Source organism: Melanotaenia boesemani, chromosome 16, assembly GCF_017639745.1.
Source record: "Melanotaenia boesemani isolate fMelBoe1 chromosome 16, fMelBoe1.pri, whole genome shotgun sequence".
NCBI classification, from domain to species: Eukaryota; Metazoa; Chordata; class Actinopteri; order Atheriniformes; family Melanotaeniidae; genus Melanotaenia; species Melanotaenia boesemani.
In genome coordinates, this window is record NC_055697.1 from 9,824,489 (window position 1) to 9,845,733 (window position 21,245).

The following is a 21,245-nucleotide window of genomic DNA, read 5'->3' on the forward strand; positions in this document are numbered from 1 at the left end:
ATTCTAGCTAGAAAAATATACTTCTTGCTTTCTATATACTTAAGACACTATTTTAGCATTAAAAGATTTTAATTACATTTTTAGTCTTTAATAATAGTTTGTTAGAAACTATTCTGACAAATTTATACTTTGGAGTTTTTTGTGGGCGTTTTAATTTGACAAAACTTGTTTACCAACAGCAACACCTGTTGGTAAGCAAATTTGTTTTTTCCATTTTTATAACAGTGATTATTATGAGTATTCATTCATCCAATCAGATGGCGTCTATCATATTTGAAATTGGTTATTTGGTCCCTGATGAAAAGTTATGCTCAGCATCTTGCAGAATCAACACAATCATGCAACGCTGAATAAAAAGCACAGAAAAACAGACTTTATAGACATTTCTGTAAATTACACATTTATTTCCCAAGAAATATTTTAAATATTTGAAAAATTAAACCGCAGCAGACACAGTTGGTTTTCCATCATTTCAAATAACAACGGCACCTTTTTTTTCCTTTTTAAAATACATCATATTGTACCTGTTAAAACATTTACTGTTTTGTTGAGCGGTGCAGACTCCCAGTCTCCTAGTGTGAAAAGGCACTTCACTGTGTGAGGGGAAGCTGGGAAGGTGCGAGGCTCAGAGCAGCCACAGAGGTTTAATAGTTTAAAAGCATCATTATACCCATTCATGCAACTTATATATATATATAAAAAAAAAGTCAGAAGGAAATGAAGTCTCCTTGAGAAGATGATGTAGTAGAAAGGTCTGAAGGTCTTAGTAGTGACAAGAAAAATGTCCTCAGATGTATCTCCCAGTAACTTTAATATGTGACTTAGCTTGGCTTCTGAGCCATTCCTCCAAAAAAGCACCGGACAAAACAAATGTTTCCGGGTGGAAAACAAAAAACCAAAAAAGGGTGCAGTTCAATTTTAACCTGTGCTACAAGTTTAAGTGTTTTTTTTTTTTTTCTTTTTCTTTTTTTGGTTAGCTACAAATCTTAAAGTGTTACAGCTGAAGACGGAAATGAGCTCCCAACGGTATGGCAGTCAGAGGTCTGAGGGGCGAGTTTAAGGGCTTCTGTGGTGATGCTGCCTGGCCTCACTGCTGAGACAGAAGGGCGTTCCTGTTGGCCTTCATCTTCTCCAGGCGCTTTACTAGATGGTTGTTGGTCATCTCCATCTCTTCTATCTTATCTAAAGCCGTGCGCAGCTGAATGACAACAGAAGAAAGTCATTAATCATCCAGTTAAACGTTTAATATTGAATAAAAAGTGACTTATTCTGTGTTATTACCTCTCTCTGAAGTTTCCGTTTTTCTGCTTTGAGTTCATCTTCTATTTTTTCAGAGTTATCAGCTGCTGCCTTGTACCTGGACACTTGCCCTTCAAGTCTGTTCATCTGTCAAACATTAAAAAAAAGTACAGTTGATGACTAACTTATAGTTTTTTTATTAAGTAATTTGAACTCTTAGCACTTGTATGTGACTTACATTTTGTTCCATTGTACCAATTTCCTGCTCTGCCTTTGAAAGCTTGAATTTATATTCACTAATCTGTCTGTTGGCATCCCCTACAGAGAAAAACCCATGGTAAGTTTAAAATAGAAAAACAAAGAGCTTATTACATAATCTACTATATGAACAGGTAAACATAGAGGTGAGGTAGGTAAGGTAACTTACTCTGCATCTCAATAACGTGCAGGTCCGTACCGTTCTCCATCCTCTCCCCATCTGTATAAGCACTGTCCACCTTGGAGTGTTTTTGTCTCTCCTCCTCCAGCTGATTCTTCAGCTTCCTGATCTGAGCCAGCAGTTCGTCTTTCTCCTCTGCCAACTTCCGTAGCCTGACATCTACAGAACATAAAGAAAATGCATTAAACTGATGGCTTACAATACAACATTCAGTTACTAATCTGACTTGCAGGAACATGTAGAAGCTGACTCACCCAGTGGGCCCTCCCCTGCAGACTCCAGCACTTGGGCGGCCTCCTGGGATACCAGAGTTATTCCTGAGGAAAGAGGCTCGTGGTCGACGTCTCCGTTTGGCGTGCCGTCTGGGATGATGACCAGTCCGTGTTTCTGTGGAGAAAAGACACATATCACTGAGCACTGTTTTGCTCTGTTTTTCCAGAGAAAACAAGGACCGTTCATAACATATCACTCCCTGGCAGGGATCCTAACAGAACCACAATATTGAACTAAACAAAGCTGCAACAACAGAAACAAACCAAACTCAGGAAGAAAAATAATGAAATCATGAGACAACAATGTGCTGTACAGCATACAAAACTGAACAGGAATGAAGGTTTCAGACACGTTTATTGATGCCATGTTAAGTCTAACACCTGGGAACTAGCGATGCACTTGTCTAGGCTGAAAGCTCAAGCCACAGATTGAAGCAGAATTTGTCTCAGACACTCAGACTGCAAAACACATCTTATTTCAGGAAACCCTGTACTTTATTTCTGCCTCCTACTGCTTATTTTAAATGCTGGCCATCTGAAACGAGTGTAATCCCATCTGTGTCTGTATCTGTGGTGCAGTCATCTGCATGATTTCTACTGTGATCCTTGTCATTTTTACTGATCCATTTGAATACACAATAACTGCTATTGTTGGTTGTTGTATGTTTATAATTGTTACATTACCATGGTGACATCTGTGTAGAATAGTAACACTATCTGCCTATGTCCTGTAACCAGTAACTGGATATGGTGAAGTGTAGTCATGATCATATGCAGATTAACTTTGTAACATGTAGACAAACAGCAGAAGAAAGTTGGCAGAAATCAGAAATTTGGAAGAAATTACAGAGAAAAACAAATAAAATGTATAAGAAGCATTTTGTGTTTTGGCAAGCATGTCTTTCCTATAACCTTCTTTAATCCTCTGGGACTCGGTGGACCTACCTCTCCTGCTTTGGACTTCCCCTTGATGTCAGCAAGCTCATCTCTGAGCTCATCTCTTTCATTCCTAATGCAATCAAAGTATTCTTTCTGCCTCTCTAGGGCCTGGCCACACATGAGAGAAGACAAGAGAGGAGAAAGGGAGAAATTGGAAAGACTCTGGACAGGCATGCAACACTCCATGCTATACAGCATTACATGTTGCATGCACAAACATGCACTGTGCACTTCAAGTTGACAAGAAGAATGGAGAGAGAGAAACAGTCTGAACACATGGGTAAGCTGCTAATATATAATGTTAAAAAAAAGGTAAGAAAGGTAGAGAATAGGGACTAATAGATTTTAAGGAGGGACATAATTCCTTCGTATTGTGTGCTATTGAAACACAACAACAACAATACATACATGTGCTTCAAACTCTAAAAAAGACTTCATGATCTAACTAACTAATCCAGAGGTGGTGCATGCATGTCATGCTAGATTATACATAGTAAGTTTGCATGGTCATTTTTAACAAACATGAATCCATGTCGAAGGCTGATCACTGCAGGCTTTAACACAGTGTCAGTTAGCAGATATTGCAGAATCCAAAGTGTTATCTTTGACATGCAAAAACCAAAACTGTGTTTGTGACTGCATCGACCTATGTGCTAATGCCTAAGGGTCTCCATCATGCAGAGACAGCATGAGAAGCAAGAGAGCTTTATAAGGTTGAAAAACACAACCACCCCTTGCCTCTCATATTCTGTCAGAGCACCGGCGTGGGACCTCCTACCCCAATCTTTTTGTCCTTCCAGTTTATCGTTTCCTGAAGATCAAACACCTCTCTGGTAAGGGCGTCTAACTTAGTCTGCATTCGCTGGCTCTCCTGGAGTGGCATTGAGCATGACCGAGATGACAGAGTAGAGGACAAAAATCGAATGGAACAAAGAAAAGAAGTGAAAATGGCCATTAATAAACACAGATACAAAGATAGGAAACAGACACTGGTGAAGCAGGGCGAGAAAGGACTACTATGAGCAGACCTACTGTGAAAGGAACAAATGTTTCTGCTGAGATATTGAAAAGACAGCGAGACAGAGCCAGAGGGACAAAGCAGTGGACAGGGAAGAATATAGAGCAGGCCAGTGACGGAATCCTTATCAAATTCCTGCAGAACAAAGCCTCCTCTGCAGCTGCACACAGCCCCCGACACCTTTAAAAGTGCTGACAGAATAGCAACTTGATGTGACCACAGTGGCAGAAACAGTTTGTGCTTTCTAACATACAGGCCGCCATACCTCTATAAGCTCATCTCTTTGGCGGATTCCCTCTTTCAACTCTTCCTGTTTATGCTGCAGAACCGAACATGTGTGTTTTTGTCTTTCTAGCTCCTGAAACCAGAAACGAAAACTATTTTAGCCACAAGCATTTCATTAAAATATTCAACATGTTAACCAATGTGAAACTAATGCCTCTTAACCTTTGACTTGTCTTCCAGCTCTCTCCTCATCTCTGCCATTTGTTCCTCCATCTCCTCTATGACGTCCTTGAGTGTGTCCACCTGGTAGATGAGGTTGGCTTTGTCGTTGTCCAGCTGTGCATTCGATACCATTGCTTTCTTATACTTCTCCTCCACCTCCGCAAGTGACTCCTGATAAATTCAGAAACATGTCAAATATGGCAAAAAAGGAAAAATTTAATCACAGATCACCTACATGCAATATGTCAGTTGTATAGTATAAAAATAATTTGTTCTTGTATCACATTTAACAAAAAAAAAACAAACACTTGCCAAACACACTACACAGGTCTTAAAATACCATTCTGTGCATCTGTCATAGTATTTCTTTCAATTAAACAAGCCACGTGGGACCAATATGTGAAGTAAAGTGCAGTGAAGACACTGATCACCCAGTAGTTAGACAGTGTTGCATCACTTTCAAGGAGTGAAACAAGCCACAAGAGTGAAAATGGGATCTGAAAGAGAGAACTACAAGTGTACCAGAAAACAAGTGTGCAACAGTTGAATTAAACTCTACAAAGAGTCAGACTGTTAGTAAACTACCCCTACCAACAGAACATAAATGTGCAGTCTTGATCAACAAGAAGGTAACGAATGTGACTGCAGAAGTCAGCTAGAGGGTCACCCAACACTGTGCCAATGACAGCCTAAAAACTGAGGCAATGTTTATCTGTCAGCAGGTGGAGCCTGTTAGTCTTCTTTAAACTCTGGGCCTAGCAGCATTGTGGGAGTGTCTTCATTTCAGATCAAAACAGGAAGTGAGGGAAGATCATGCAGAAGAAAAGGGTAAATACAGAACTCAGACTGGGAGCAGGCAAAGACATGGCGGAGGGGGAACAGAGGAGTGTGAGTGGGGAAAGAGTGGAGGTTTGGGATGCCATATTGCTCCCAGAAGACAAAAGAAGGCATGCTGTGAGCTCAAGCCCCTCTACCTTCAGCTCTTTAAGCCCTTGCATGTACCGCCCTTCTACATCCTGAATCTGGTCCTTTAGCTCATAGATATCCTGTAGAGCAGATGGAGGGAATGGTTGGGTTGAACTTGGGCATCAGAGAGAGTGGGGGATTGTAAAAGGGGAGATAAAGCACCCGTGTGGCCATCTCAAGACAGTCCAGCTGACACATCAGTACCAAGATATAAGGGACAGCTTTACAGGACACGTCACATCCAGTCCTCCCGTGCATATGAGGAGAAAAATGGTTAAAGCAGACACCAAGAACAGCAGGGAGGGTACACCGGAGGCAATGCTGTGGGACGTTCATATGTAGGTGAACATGTGTCTACACAAACATAATCACTTAAGATTAACATTTCAGCTATATGACAAGTATGGAGCTTAAAATACAATAACATGTGGTTTAGAATATGAACAGAAAGAGTAACAGTCAACATCTTACCCTAAGTTCGCTCAAACTGGTGTCAGGATCATAAATGCTACCAGTGTCTGTGCTTCCTCGTCGTGAGGAGGTACCACCCAGCGACGCCAGGGTAGCTGCTGAGAGGCCTGGGGTGGCACAGCGGGATGATGGCTGAGGACACAGCAGAACCCCAGTTAAAGAGACACAAAAAAGCCGAGCACAACGTAACACAAGTCCAGAGTGTTATTCCATACCATCATCTGATACCCCCACAGCTCTTAAGTGAGCCTGCCCTACTCAAACACTCCCAAGGGTGGCACTGTCATGTGCTGCAGTGCATGTAGATAAAGCTCATAATCTCCCCAAAAAAAAAGATATTTCATTATTAACAGCTCAATATACTCAACTACAGATGTTTCACACATTATTATACATTAGTGTTTCCATCACATTTCCCTTCATTATTCACTTCTGACAGTGAAATGGGAATAGCCTTGCTGGACCACAAAAAAAGCTAAACCAGTTAATGTTTAACTTAAGTTTTAAGGGAACCTGCAACAGTGATAGAGCTGAATTTTAAAAGGTTAAATCTAGGTTAAAACCGAATGATTCACTTACCCGACTATAATCAGAGTACTGCTTGTCACATTTTTCATCCAGCTGCAAGAAGAAGAAAAATATAATTAGATGGAGGTAAGGCTATTGTGAGAACTCGCATTCTCTGTGGTCATGCTTGGAGCCGTATCATCTGTAAACCAGTGAGTTAGTTCACATATTAACATGAGTCAGATCAATGCTGCATGTTCACGAACTGTACACTGTTGACAACCAAACAAGAGTGGATTACACCACTTTATTGAAGTTGGCAACTGTTCTAAGTGCATGCTGCTGCACGCTGCACTCACAGTCAGTACAGCTCTCCTTTAAGTAACCTTTAATATGTTCTAAAAGCATCAGTGAAAAACACAGGCTTTAGGATGAGTTCTTAAACACCAAAACGGTTATTTCTAAACATGCATTTTTTTTTCAGGCATATCATTCACCCTACGTTGGTGCAGGACCACATTTCCAAGCACACAGTGGTGATGCCAGGTCCAGGCACTTACAGCGTCCAAATCTGGAATGCTCAACTCATCAAGGTCAGACACAATGCTGCCCCTTCGGTTGGAGCGGCTGAAATAATCAGCAGCTGACTCGCTAATGTCCGAGAAATCAGAAGACTACATAGCACACACACAGGAAGGAGAGAATAGCGATATAGAAAAAGGAAAAGAGAGGGCAAAAGAATAAAAGCAGTTAGATGGGTTTAAAGACAAAGAAAATAATGTGTTGACAATCAGAGTCAAAGATCCCGCTTCTAAGTAAACTGATGTAGCTTATTAGCTACAAAGACTGTCCAGTTACAACAGCTCACCGCACTGTCCCTCCGGCCTCTGCTGAAGCGCTCCTGTGACACACTGCTGACAGTGTCGTCATCTGAGGAAGAGTGCTAGGAGTATGGACACACACAAAACACACACACATGATGAGGACCCGAAGTACTGTAGAATGGCTTCAAACCCAAGTCTCTTAACACACACGCACACATCTTGTTAAAATCAACCATCTGTAGACATCTAAAGTTTTCCTATTTAACAGATTACTAGATAACACTGAAGACCATAACCCTGTGAGTATTACTGTTTCATGCAATTTAAATCATTTTAACAAATGAATCAACTGTAGCCAGTTTAACGAGAACAACCTTGGTCTGACGTCCTGATCTTTCACACAACTGCAGCAAAAACTGTCAAGTCAAACAACTTCCACACAATGTCTGAGTGATGCCATTTCCAACACTCATACCTGATGCCACTGGTATGAGTGGTCTAAATTGTCCCTAGCAGAGTGGAGGTCTTACAGTGAGAGGCTGCCTGTTAATTGTGAGTGTTTGTGTGGTCATGCATGGTGGTGGTGGGTTTAAGGTGCTCACCGCAGGGCTGCTGCGAGTGGAGCTGGCTCCTGAGGAGTACCAGCTGTATTCAGAGGGCTTTGGATGGGAAGAGGGTGACAAACACAAGGCCACAGTTATTACAGCAAGCTATTGCGGGATAATGATGTAAAACTGTTTGAGAAGCAGTCAGAAGACTTACAGCTTTTGAACTGTACCCTGAGCCATAAAGACCAGTGTCGTCATAAATAGAGGCCTGAGGGCACACGTGGGAGACAATGCAGGACTCAGCAAAACACGACAAGGAGCATAAATCTTTGACGCAACAGCTAAGTAGGTTGAGTACAAAGACTTTCTGTGGGTCATGCACTAAAAGGAAACACTGTCTATTCCCCCCTCACTGAGTAGGCTGCTTGTTTCAGTGCTCTTCAACAAAAACCTGGACTCATCAAACTGAAGTACAAATCTCTGTCCTTAGTCGAACACTCAGTCTCCAGAAGCTAAATATAAGCTACCTCAGCCACGAGAGAGGGGAAAGGTCTACTTCTGAAGGTAAATGGAGGCATGCAGAGTGATTCTGGCTATTCAGTGGACAGAAACTGACCATGCTGTAGCTGCGAGACAACCCTGTGCCAGTGGTGGAGGATGAGGAAGTGGTGGCCTGTTGGAGAGGAAGGGAGCAGGGGAAAAATGTGATTCTGAAGGACAGAACGATGCTGACGCCAGAATGTCAGGTGGTGAGAGATTAAAGAGCTGAGGTGAAAACAGGATGAATGCTTTGCTAACCCTGAGCATTTAACCTGAAGTGCTGGGAGGAGAGTTCAAAAGGGTGCAACCTTTTCAGGTTAGTGTTTAAATACTGAGAGTAAATAAGTTTCATATAATTAAAATGATGGTCTGAGTAGATAAAGATCTGAGTTTCTGTCTTTTTTTCATAACATAACTGTTCAACATTATGCACAGCTAGCATGCTTGTCTGTATGAGAATTTTATAACACAAACCCAATTTCCCTAAATTATGCAACAACTTTGTAAGAAAGTACATATTTCTGACACAAATATTGAGCTTCAATTGGATGCCCTTCAGCCTGAAGTTGTACAGTACTGACAGGAGGACCAACCCGTGGCTGAAAGGTGGAAGTGGATGACAGAGGTGGTGCTTTGGTCTTCGTAATGCTGGTGTAGTTCCTTTGATCATGGTACAGTCCGGTCTACAAAAGCAGTAACAAATCATCACAAACAAGCATCTAATTCCGATAGAGTAACTTGATCTATGCTTGATCTCTGTGTCTCAAAACTAATTAGTCCAATTTATCAAGGCTAGAGGCAATCAACAATATGTCACAACAGCAAGCCACTATCGGTCTACGCTTTCTCCATGCTCATAGTCACAGCTGAGACAATGATACCAAGTGATGCACTGACCAGCAGGTCCTTCTTTGAGGAGCTGGATGAAGCCTTTTTATGGCCATGCAGGTCATTGTACACAGAACTCTGTTCAGCCCCGCAAAATGTAAGAAAATATCAATAAATATGAGACAAAAGAACTAGAAGAAAAACAGAAAAATAAGGTAGGAGATGGGGAAAGGATGATCAACTTAAAGTTACATACAGTGGAGCGAGAACTCTTGAGGATGGAGCTGCTAGTGGAGCGGCCATCAGACTGAAGAGAGACCAGGAGTCAGAAGAATTGGGATCAAATGAAGATCAAAAATCATGTCAAGCTGCCAAATTCTGCTTCATGCAGACATGCGTTTACATAAAGCATACTCTATTCACACACAATCCTTATGGGAAAGAGCTACTGGAAGTGTCCTTTGTGTCCTTTCCACACTCGCATTGGCCTTGTTCTTATATCTTTAGTAACTGTAACAGATAACTGACCAAGTATGTTCATGTTTTACAGTGTGTTCACAATTTAAGCCTGGTTTCCTGATACGGACCAAAGCAGAAATTGGTCTTGGTTAACTTTGATATCCTGATTACCTGCCCAAGGTCATGTATGCGGCAGCGTTGTTTTGTCTGTGTCTGTTAGCAACATAACTCGAAATGTTATGGAATGATTTTTTTCACATTTTTAGGAAATCTCACAAAAATGTAATAAGGAACAAGTGATTGCATTATGGGGATGATCTGGATCAAGGCCTGGACTCAGGAATTTTCAAAGGATTCTTCACTATGGGGAGACAGAAGCTTTAATGGCAAAATTATCCCTCAAAAATACAGCACACAATCATTGACGAAAAAAAAAGAAAAAAAAATTGCTTGGCGGAGGTCTGTACTTTCCTAGTGCTTGTAGTTTTTGTGTTGTTTCAGTAAACTGTAAAAATTTCTTTACTGAACATGCTTTTTAAACACAGCTAAAATATATTAGCAGAAAAATGCTGTCACCAAAAGATACTAGTGTTGTATCGATTTATCAGAGCCACAAAGTTTGGCATTCAGCATGATAAGATTTCCCTAAACTGGAAAAAAGCTGACTACTCAGACAGCATTTCTTCTATAAGCCATGTTCAAAAAATAAATAACTCAAGTGTAAGAGGACATGACTGCCTGAGAAAAGTTTGATGCATCTAAAAAGAAAAAGAAAAAAAAGCTCAGAAATCCCTAAATTGACACAATTAAGCAATCACACTATGAGTCAGGTCTGTTTAGCACACCACTGTTAGCTGAACTCCAGTTTTGTGAGGAGGCATGCAACCTACATAACAAAACTCTCAAAAATGAATTAATTTTCTGGAAAAATGTGACCTTGAAGAGAGAAACGAGATTTTAAAGTTTAAGCTCAGTACAGGATGGTACACTTTTATCTATTTTTTGTGTTTCTACATGCAAAAACTGGGAGGCGTGCCAGAATGTGTCTGTAGAATTTTGGGAACCTTTCATTGGTGTCCCCGTCTTACCTTAACCCTTATGGGTGGAGCATGACATGCTGAAATCTACGGATTGGTCAAAAGAATGGTAATTTCCAGAGTGACTCAGTAATAAGAACAAAGCATGAACAGCACCATAATTAAATATAAGCTGGATTTTTTGTTGTTTAAAGCCACTGGAAGAAAAACTACCAACTGCTGGATGCCCGCTATTCTCGATCTTTGTTTCTGTTATGTTGTTATATGGTTGCTATGCGCCGGTCTAGTGGCAGCAAGTCTGAGTAGCTCCTGTGCTGTTTAGTTTACAAAACTTTTCAAAACTATTGTTTTGTTAAAACTACTGTTTTGTAAGGTGTTTTTATAAAGCCTTTTCTGCCATGTTCTTATGGCAAATCGGCTGCCAAACAAGTGTGATGAACTGGAGGTGCTTGTGAGGAGCCAACGGCTGTACAGGGAGTGCAGCTTGATTTGTCTATCAGAGTCCTGACTGGAGTCCTGGCTGGCTGAACGACAGCACCTGGCTTTACAGCTGTACAAGTGGATAGAGATCCGAAGAGGAGCAGGAGGTGGAAAAGTGGGGGCATTATCCTATTTTTTAATTTTGGTTATCCCCCAAAACATGACTGTTAAAGAGAGTATGCTCTCCGGATGACAGAAGACCTCCTATCTAATACTGTTGTGCAAAACTGGACGACCAGTGGAGCTGAATGACTACAGACCGCTGGCTTTGACATCTCAAATAATAAAGACCTTGGAGCATCTCCTTGCCCGTTGCATGAAACTGCACCTATTAGAACTGTGGTGGAGGAAACTGCAGGGCGTGTCCTGCTTCATTATATTTGCGATGCTATGATGTCACACTATTACCCCTGCTACCAGGTAAGGGCATGGTTGGCTGTGGAAATAGAACAGACCAGGCTAAACCGTACCAAACCATCCTGTCCCGAGGCTGCATCCCTTGGTGAAAACGGGGCTTAAATGACCAAAAGTAATATCATTGTCTCATTGTACTGTTAATAAATGAGAAACTTAAAATCTGTTGACAAATAAGGCCACAGAGTTCCAGAAATATAGAACATTTTTGAGTGCATTTGTAATACTGCCACACAAATGTCAACACAACGCACCAAGACATCTTTTCTACGGGAACTGGATCGACTCTTGTTAGACCCCAAGTCACGAACTGCTGATGAAGTTGACTTTTAATAAGAAAAATGAAGTTAAACATTAGAAGTAATCTTATTTAAGTAAAGCACTACCAAGCATTACCAAATTGAAGTAATTCACTATAAACATGTATTTAACAAAAGCTTTCCTGAAACCAGCAACGGCTTTCACACAGAGTGCTTCTTTGTACGCACCCTGTAGCTTCGGACCGACATGACGTCCTCATCCAGCCCCTGTTAATGTGGAAACAGTCACAGCAGAGAAGCAGAATGACAGAAACATGGAAGATGAGATATGAAGGGCAGTGTAAAAAAAGGAAGGAAGAGAGGAAATAAAAGAAGACAAAGAGGAAACATGAGGAAGATACAGACCCGCTGATGACGGCTGCTGGCTCTACTACTACTAGAGGCTCTGGCTTTTTCTGTTTCAGCCTAGAATCAGGATAAAAAGTTTGCAAGAATTATACAGAAAGAGTAGACAGGTCGCTGTATAATACTGCACAGTTTTCATGCAAAGCCCAAAGCACACAAAAGCAATGCCTGCATATCACCAAAAAGATGTCAAACATTTGCAAGTCTTCTTTAGAAACTGGGTAAAGATTAATGGCATATGACAACAAGTATATCAGGCATTTAATGCAACACACTAAAACACTATTTTCTATATAGATAAAACCAATGCACAATGATTAACTCGGAGCATGAAATAGCAGGAGCTTTAAGGACTGTAGTTGAAACCACCTCCTTACTTGCAGACTCAACCACCCAACATAAAACCAAATGCCAAAACCTGCTCTTTAAAACATACAGTCATAGATTCTGGTGTCTCCAAAGCAAATACACTGTAGAGGCATATTTCCACAGTGAGGTACAAAGTAGTCTGGAAGTCAAGTGCAGCTAAGTGGTCAGGGTTGAATGGCGCACAATCCCACACAACAGCATGTGTTAGTGGAAAAGAAAGCAACGCCACTCCTTCTCTCGCCTACCATCCACTGGTGGATCTGACCCCATTTTCTGTTGCTACTGCTGGATGAGTGGTAAGAAAGCTGGACAGAGGGAGGAAATGCCAGGAAAAACATACAATCATCTTTCAAAACTGCTGACACACAAAAAAACTGGGCAACATTTGCGTCAGGAATAGAATTTCTGGTTTTATATTTTTTTTTTACACACTAGATAAACTCCCATATTTAATCAACCATTGATCATTTGATTGGGCATTACATTAGCCTGCTTCAGATGCTGAATAATGCTCCCAATGCATCTTTGCACATCAGGTCAGTTTTGTGTTATATACCTCTTTCTGCTGCCGCTCAAGTTCCCTCATTCGGATATCCCTGGCTTCTGCCCGAGCCGCCCTCTTTGCTGCCAGCCTTGCCTCCGCCTGTGAAACACAACATGAACACACCTGTCAGCCAGCCATGAATGGAGACTTAGAAGTCACGCCCAGTGAGTGCAAAGAGTAAACAAGAAAGAAGAGATAACCAGTAAAATCCATGAATTAAAATCAAACAGCTGAATTTACATGAGTACAAGAGGGAAATAGACCATTTAGTTCAAGGAAATGTGATATTGTAAAATACACACCTGTAGATTAGATTTTTTTAAATTATTTAACACTTGTTCAGCTTTAAGTAATGCAAATAACAGCAACAACAAGAACACAGACTTTTAAAGGTGTTATGGTTTGGCTCTTACTGACAGTTATAATTTTTTATATAAAAAAAACCAGGGGTTCCCAAATTTTCTATGCCAAGAGCCCTCAAACAGCATTAGCTTCTTGCCAGGGACCCCCAAACCCACAGAAAATGCTACAAAATGTGTAAGGAAACATCAACTTTTGGAATGTATTTTCTTACTTTTATTCACTATTCAATAATTATTACATTAGCATAAGAAAATACTTCTTGAACATCTTTTAAGTACTGTATATTTCCGCTGAATAATAAACTTTTCAACAAACCATTTACCGATAAGGGCAGAACAAAAGAAATCAAACTTCTCTCGTGTGCATGTGTCTGTGTTTGTGTCTGGGAGTGTCAGACAGGGATTACACTAGTGCAGGGGTGTCCAAAGTCAGTCCTCGAGGGCCGCTGTCCTGCAGCTTTTCAATGTTTCCTGCTTCAACACACCTGACTCAAATGAAATGGATCCAACAGCCAATTAAGTTTTGCACAATTACTCATTAATTTGAGTCAGGTGGTTTTGGAGCAGGGACACATCGAAAACCAGCAGGATTGTGGCCCTCGAGGACTGGAGCTGGACACCCCTGCACTAGTGGGACACCAGAGTCTCCAGACAGAGGATGTGTTTCGGGCAAACATGACCAATTTTCTGAATGGGTGTAAAGCCATACCTAATGCATGCTGCATCATATTTTAGGATTTTAGTTGGCCATGAGTTCTTAGGGGGTTTTTTGCAGCAGAGTCCTCCACAGCAGGGCTGTTGGTCTGCTCCTTTGGTGCATTTGTTGCCAAAAACCTGTCCCTTTTGCAGTAGCTAGCCACATGTTAGCTTGAGGAGCAGAGCAGCCTGATAACCGCCAGGTCTACACAGATTATGACATCGTCATGCCAAACTTGCGGCTGAATTTTATTTATTTAATTTTTTGCTATTTTTTTCTTTTAGCTTCCCTCTAATTTTCTGAGGCCTCCCTAGCACCCCCTGACAACCTCCACTTTGGAAAAAGCTGCAATAAACTGAAACATATATATAAGATACAGTATTGTGCAAAAATCTTCCTTCATCTCTTCATATTTTGTTTCCATGGAGCCAGACTTTACAGTAATCTCTAAAGTAGTCTTAAGCAATAGTTCTCCAGGCTTTCTAAAGGTCTATCAAAGTTTTTTTTTTTGTACATTGGCTACTTTTCCACTTTTTTCAATCAATTCCATGTACCTTTTTAAAGGAATGTGCCTTTTTTTCTGGGTACGCCACTAAACACTGACCTATGAATCTTGCAAGCAAAATGTCAACTACATTGTCTGTAAGACTTTGTAAAGAAAAAATTAAAAGATATTGGTCCAAATGGTTATTCAGGATGCAAAAGGATTGTGAATAATGGGAAAAAAACCCTCTGGTTTGTTTTTCTCCTACCCCATCTTCTTCATTTAACTTAAGATAAAGTAGAATGACTAGATTTAAACTTGACCAATCTTCTCTCTTGGCACTCAACCAGACCTATCTCCTTTTTGTGCTGAATAGACACTTGTGTATACCTATAAAACAATATGTAAAAGGGTACTAGTAGATGGTGCATGTATGCAAGTATACATTTGTGTGTGCGTGTATATGTATAGGTACTCCTGTATGCACATTTAAGTGAGCTAGCTGCACTGTGTATGGTCATGTGAAACATTTAACTTTAAGAAGCTGCATTGAGCAGTGGATGACACCAGCATCAGCCTTAAAAAGAAAATAGATAGGCTACGGACACCATATGACACTGAAGTGTGCGGTAGAACTTAGCTGACCAGTTTGATCTGTGAGCCGCAGCTCTCTGAGCCTTTGGATTGCTTCATCCAAAACAACATGTGTAAACCATCAACTTCAGGAGGCCGGATTTTAAGGCCCTCATGGGGGAGATGCCAACAAATAAACCTTGTTTCTGCACAGGCTGTTAACATCGAGGCAGTTTCACCAAATCTAACTAGCTGACCATTAAAGCACAACCATGTCTATGCAAAACTATACCACATCCAATAAAATCTCCCCTCTAGGGAGAAAAGAAGGAAGACTTATAAAATCTGCCCCAGCTGAGTCACAATATAAGGAGATAATTTTACAGAATAACCAAATCATTTCATCTATCCTTACATTGCATCTGTATTAGTAATTATATACCACACATGCTTCAAAACTGAACATTCAATAAACAAACAATGGCACACAAACTTGTGGAGCTCTGTCCTTCATCTGTTACAAAAAGACAGTCCATAAATACTGGGGCCAGTGAGTACAGTATCACGCTGCAGCAGACAAACACTGTCAGCATTCCAGTAATTTCTTATCTGCACTAACAGGAGGCCTGTGAGTAAAGCTATTCCTGTTTCAAAAACAGCCTGAAGTAAAAAACACAGCCCAAACATCTTACTTCAAGGTGACAAGACAACAAACAATGACAAGAAATGATGGCCTGAGCCAAACCAGATGAGTGGCAAACTGAAGTCTGTCAGAGAATAATTTAATGGATTGATATTAGCTAAAAGCAAAGCACATCAAACTCTGTACTGTACTCTAGTAAAGCCTGCTCATGTTGCTGTTCTGGTCTCATTGAAGAGCTTGATGCTCAGAGCATGCACAATAGGTAAAAAAATAAAAATAAAGTGTCAATTTGAAAACTTTTAGTTGCAGATCTGATTGAGAGATGTCAGCTTCTCATACCTGGGTTAGCAAACTCATCAAAGTGATGATGGTAAAAAATTCAGTTCTGTCTCCTCTCACCTTGCTCATTAGCAAAGCTCAGGGGAGGAAAACTTTCAGGAAGCAGCTTGTCATTTTAGATGGTGCTAAATGTCACAGTTGCAGTGTAAAATGACAAACTGAGAACTCGCAAATTAACCTAAAATTATTGAGTAGGTTTTTTTTTTTTTAACCTGTCTTGTCCAGCATCGTTGCAAACAGAATGATTGTCTGGCTGCCGTCTGATGCTGGGCAATTTTACTCTATCAAGCAGGGATTTATACTACATGTATAAAGTCCCTCTTGATGACATGAAAAACTTTATTAAATCAGATTATTGAGTAGGTTGATGACAGGTTATGGTACTGAATTGTGATTGTTGGTTTTGGGTGATCTGTGCAGACTGTGCAAAGATGGGGTCCAAGAAGCACGACCATTGTTGTACAAAGAATAGTGCTAATCAGTTTTCTTTACAATTTAGGTGTTTACAGACAGGTTTTCATAGTTAAACATTAAGTTAGTGACTTAATAAACTATATAAACCACCTGTAATATTCCAATCACTATCTTGTGAAACAATAGGTGTGTCACTCAGAGGGCTCATCTTGTTAATGAAGTGTGTCAGATAAACGTGTAGTCACTCATTAAAGTATGCAGCACACTGAGATGTGCAGTATTATGAAAGAAGTTTGCTAACAGCTGAGGTTATTAGCAAGATACAAACAGAATAATTCTGTGTTTCTGTATAATTAGAATAAGTGCAAGAAGGATTACAAAAAAAGTCAAACCCACACGTAAAAAAAAAAATCAGATAATTTTAAGGGTTTACTTGATGGTTATACTTTGTAAAATTAAATCTCTGACATATATTTAAAAAAATTTACTTAATGCACGTTGCGTTGTATGAGCTGAAAAGGAGAAATACAGTTTCAAGTGCACGAGGTGGGAGTCTGAATGAGAAAGCAAGAGAGACGGGTGTGTGTGAACTCTGCACCTGTCGAGCTGTCTGACAGTATGACCTGCTCTGCACAGCAGCGCAGCTGAGCTCTCTGTCTCTGTCCTATCTATAGACTGGCCCATCCATGCTCGACTCTGACAGCCACATCACGGGCCGGAGAAGGTAACCTGAGCAGTGCGGCCTCACCATTAAACACACCTCTAACACTATGGGCGATTAGGGTTCAGCATTCAAAGTTCATTAGATAATAATATTAATAATAAGACAAACTTGCTATCTTGCGTATTAAATTCAAAGTTTTGTACCCTGTATATTATTGTGACAAATAACTTCACCTCCTGCATAACAACATTTCATGTAAATGTTAAAATCTTCTATAATGATCCCCAATGAAACAACTGATCTCTAGTCAGTTCTATAACTCCAGCACAATCATCAGCAAATGCTTACTTAAAGCAAACTAATTACATTAAATTAGACAATACTGTGTAAATGACTAGGCACTGGGTCACTTTTTAAAAAAAAATATGATACCAGGCAAATTCTTGAATACACTCACTGCAAAATGTTTTAATTTTACCAAGATAAATAAGTTAAAAGTTAAGACTTTCCTTGTTAGGTCGACCCTGGAAGTCCATGTGTACGATCCTGCTGCCACACTGGCAACCATCAGTTTACTGACAGAGACTACAGTATGTGCTTTGTTCTCTGTGACCTGAAATGTCTCCAATGATGAATAGAAAGTAAAATGATGACACTTTACATTGCAACAGTGCCATGAAGATATCACAAATAAAATCATATAGACTATGAACCCAATCTTCCACGTAAAGACACACACCCCCTCTCCACTGAGGAACGTGAAGACAGACAACAGAAAGACAACAGGTCTGAGATGATCATCTAATTCCAATTCTTGGCTGGTGCTGAATTTGTAGGCAAGCTGCTCTATTCAAAAAACTGACTGCCCAGTAATATAAGGGGGCCTCTGAGCTAGGCCAGTGACGGTGCAGGCTCAAATTCTCAGTCATTCTAACCAACGATGTATGCCAAGCACAGATGGGCAAGCTATTAAATTCTCTTGACCATAGAGGTAGACGCAAAGGCAGTGTTATGAAGATTTGTTCAGGGGGGTAGTGATATGTAAGTTAGACATTGACCCCTTGAACTCCCAGCACAGTTGATCTAATCTTTAGTTTGCTCTACAAAGAGATTCAGATCTAGGACCTGACTGGGAGGGTCAGATGACTCATGTTTCTATGATCAGCCTGCATGACTATAAAGAGAGCAAATGGAGCCTTACGCTTGCTGCTCAAGAATGAGGCACTGCACAGCTTTCAAACAGCATAGATCACACTACAAAAGGGCCAAGACAAACTTTTATGACTAGCTGGTTTAGCCGGCTTTAAATAGCAATGAATCAATCGACTTGATTTCTTTACAGAAAATCTGCAGTGTGCCTATTTTATATATACCTGCAAAGTAATTAAACTGATCTTTGCATTTCATGTTTTTTTTTAAACTCTTTTCTGGAAAAAAAGCAAAGGAATGGAAGGCCTGCTGTGGAACAAAATGGAATAATCCCAGGGCAAGTCGTTACAGGCCAGGCAGTCTCTCTCCTCTGCTTGTGCGCTTTTTTCACCCACAAACAAAAAAACACTTATCCTCTCTGTAGTCCAAACCAGCTGTCTCCACTCATTTTGAGCCAAACACAATTAACTAACAAAACCTGAATATTCACATGTAGATGCCCTTTTCCTGGAACAGCTTTGACTATAACACTTCAAATTAGTCAGTTCTTCATAGATCCAAATAAGTCCACAATAACCTGGATCTTTTCAGTTCATGTACCAGTAAGTTAATTAATCCCCATTTGCCTTGAATCATTCAACACAACAGAAAAGTGCTCAGATTGTTTTCTTTGGTGTAAATAATGGCATAGATACAATGAAGGGTTAATGTCTCCATATGCATAAATATCTCTGAGCTTTGGCGAGACATTTTTATCAGTTTATTGTGTTTAAAAAGTCTTTCAACAAGTGAGTAGTGCGTGCCTGTTGTTTAAGTGCTGATAATGGTTTAGACTGTGAACTCATGTTAATGGATGGTGCTGCTGCTTAAATAATCAACAAATAGAAATGATAAATCAACCCTCTGTCCATACTTGATGAGGCCGTTTTAAGGAAGACGTGAAACAAGAATATCTAAGTTAGGCGAAAACACATTTGCATTGATTTATCAATAAAAAAATGGAGCATTTACAGAATAGCATAATGCAGGTCCAACAGTGTGCACTTATGGTGGATTGTATGCTTACCTCCCGAGCAATGCTACTCAATGCCTCATCTTCTGCTGAAAACCGGTCTTTCAGTGGCGCACGCTTTCTACCAGAGCCTTGCGTCCCCATGTTGTCACTGCAACTGTAGCTTCACCAATTCTGTTAGGCTGGAAAGTTGACAGGACTTTATGTAAATACCTTGTAGAAAAAAGCATACACAAAAGAAAACTATTTCAACAGGTCTGCCAACAAAGCCAAACACTACAGTATGCCACAAAAACATGAGTCATGAATGTGTTTTTTATATAAAAAAAAGAAAGGAAAAAGACATATGTTATAATAATCTCCACTTTCAAATACATTTAATAGTGTAGGCAACAGCCCTCACACTCCTCTAACACTTATTTCTATTCCTGCAAAAACCGTCACTCACGTATGGACCCCATTAGGTTTTTTTGATAAACAGTTGTGGCTGACGTGAACCAGTTTTAATGTGACATGCAAGATAACTGCAACTTTATAAGTCAGCTTTTGAAAGCAAAATTCTAATAAATTATAAATGATTGATTTTAAAGCTATAGTGAATTAATAATTCTACACTAATAAAGCTTACATTTACAGGTAGTATCATAGTTTTCTGCAACAATAATATGATAGTGTGTGTTGACGATCCAAGCAATCTCTAACTTTACAGATCACCATACAAAAGTACAATGTGGCATGCTAGTGCAGACATAAGAAAAAACGCCTTGAGACCCAGCTGAGTCAGAGTGAGACATGAGCATTTCACGTAGACATGTCATCGTCTATATCTGAACAAAAAAAAAAAAAAAAAACACAACAAAACATTTAGGTTAACAGTCTAAAACGTTACTGGCAAATTAATGGCAAGGGATGGCTACTAATAAATAAAACAAATAAAAGCAAATATTAAGTAGCTGGAGTTGAGCAAAGTGTCACCCACTTGTAAGTACAATAGTCTTACAGCTGTGGTAAATTGAACCATTAGCAAACACAATTCAGTTTTTTCCTCAGTAACTAAACTAACATTGTTATATGGCCTTATAATACCCAGAAAAACCACCATCGTTAGGTTAAAACTAAAGTTACATAAAAGAAATTCCTCTTAGTATTAGCTAGCTGGATATACTTGAGTTACAGGTTACTATGGTTAGCTATCTCCTCAAGAAGCTAACTGGAGCTGCTAACTAGCATTTCTTTATGCCGGAATTTTTATTTAAAAGTTACCCAATTTGGCTCCTACTGTGCCCCCCACTGAGTCTAACGCTTAACAAAACCAGAACTGTCAGGACACGTCCTTCCGACAGCAATGACCCCAGTACCAAAGACGATCTCTGGGAGCCAAGCCTTGTTGACCAATTTAGCAGGGTAGTTAGCTAGGATAGCCAATGAGGCTAACCTCGACTCTCATGAGAGAGACAGGGCAAACTGAGACTGATCCTTGCGGTTAACTTCCCAGCCACAAATTGTAACAGTACCTTCGCGACACCTCTAAAGAAAAACTCCAGATATTGCCAAGGCGTAGTCCCTTAATTTCTGATGGTTTAAGGGAGAGCCATTCGATTTCTCTTCACAGATTGGTAGTGTTTTTGTCTACACTGACAGCTGTCATCAGTCCGCCTTTCTTTCCACCGCTGTCCACTGTCCTCCTTACCCAGTTTCCACACGCTGGTTAGCTCAAAAGTTCCCGGATGTTAGGGGAAAAAATAGGGTGTGATGGTGCCTTCAGGGACCATCCGGGAATGCCTGTTGTTGTACCCGTCTCCGGTAAGGAATGTTATTTTCCACCTACTAATAATTAATAGGTCTTGTATAACTCCATACTTTAGAGACAGACACTGAATTTGTTTAAACAAGTAATGACAC

The 21,245-nt window shown here is 40.2% G+C and overlaps 1 protein-coding gene across 14 annotated transcripts; it reads right to left on the reverse strand.

Moving 5' to 3' along the window:
* Nucleotides 1–387: 387 nt before the first annotated feature.
* On the reverse strand, nucleotides 388–21,027 carry lrrfip2 (leucine rich repeat (in FLII) interacting protein 2). Of its 14 annotated transcripts, none has more exons than XM_042010063.1 (27): nucleotides 20,858–21,027; nucleotides 19,398–19,525; nucleotides 13,019–13,105; nucleotides 12,708–12,767; nucleotides 12,094–12,153; nucleotides 11,917–11,955; nucleotides 11,683–11,754; nucleotides 9,295–9,345; nucleotides 9,108–9,176; nucleotides 8,804–8,893; nucleotides 8,287–8,343; nucleotides 7,885–7,938; nucleotides 7,725–7,781; nucleotides 7,167–7,241; nucleotides 6,859–6,972; nucleotides 6,371–6,412; nucleotides 5,792–5,923; nucleotides 5,329–5,400; nucleotides 4,355–4,525; nucleotides 4,173–4,265; nucleotides 3,668–3,760; nucleotides 2,896–2,997; nucleotides 1,933–2,065; nucleotides 1,667–1,837; nucleotides 1,478–1,557; nucleotides 1,282–1,386; nucleotides 388–1,198 (listed from the first exon to the last, which is right to left on the reverse strand). In XM_042010063.1, the coding sequence occupies exons 2-27, from the start codon at nucleotides 19,485–19,487 to the stop codon at nucleotides 1,088–1,090; spliced, it is 2,280 nt and encodes a 759-aa protein (XP_041865997.1). In that variant the 5' UTR covers nucleotides 19,488–19,525; nucleotides 20,858–21,027; the 3' UTR covers nucleotides 388–1,087. The 14 variants fall into 14 exon arrangements, with proteins under 14 accessions (XP_041865997.1, XP_041865996.1, XP_041865998.1 ...); XM_042010062.1 differs by having other exon boundaries at nucleotides 19,398–19,556; XM_042010064.1 differs by lacking the exon at nucleotides 20,858–21,027 and adding an exon at nucleotides 20,607–20,748.
* Between the last annotated feature and the right edge of the window lie 218 nt (nucleotides 21,028–21,245).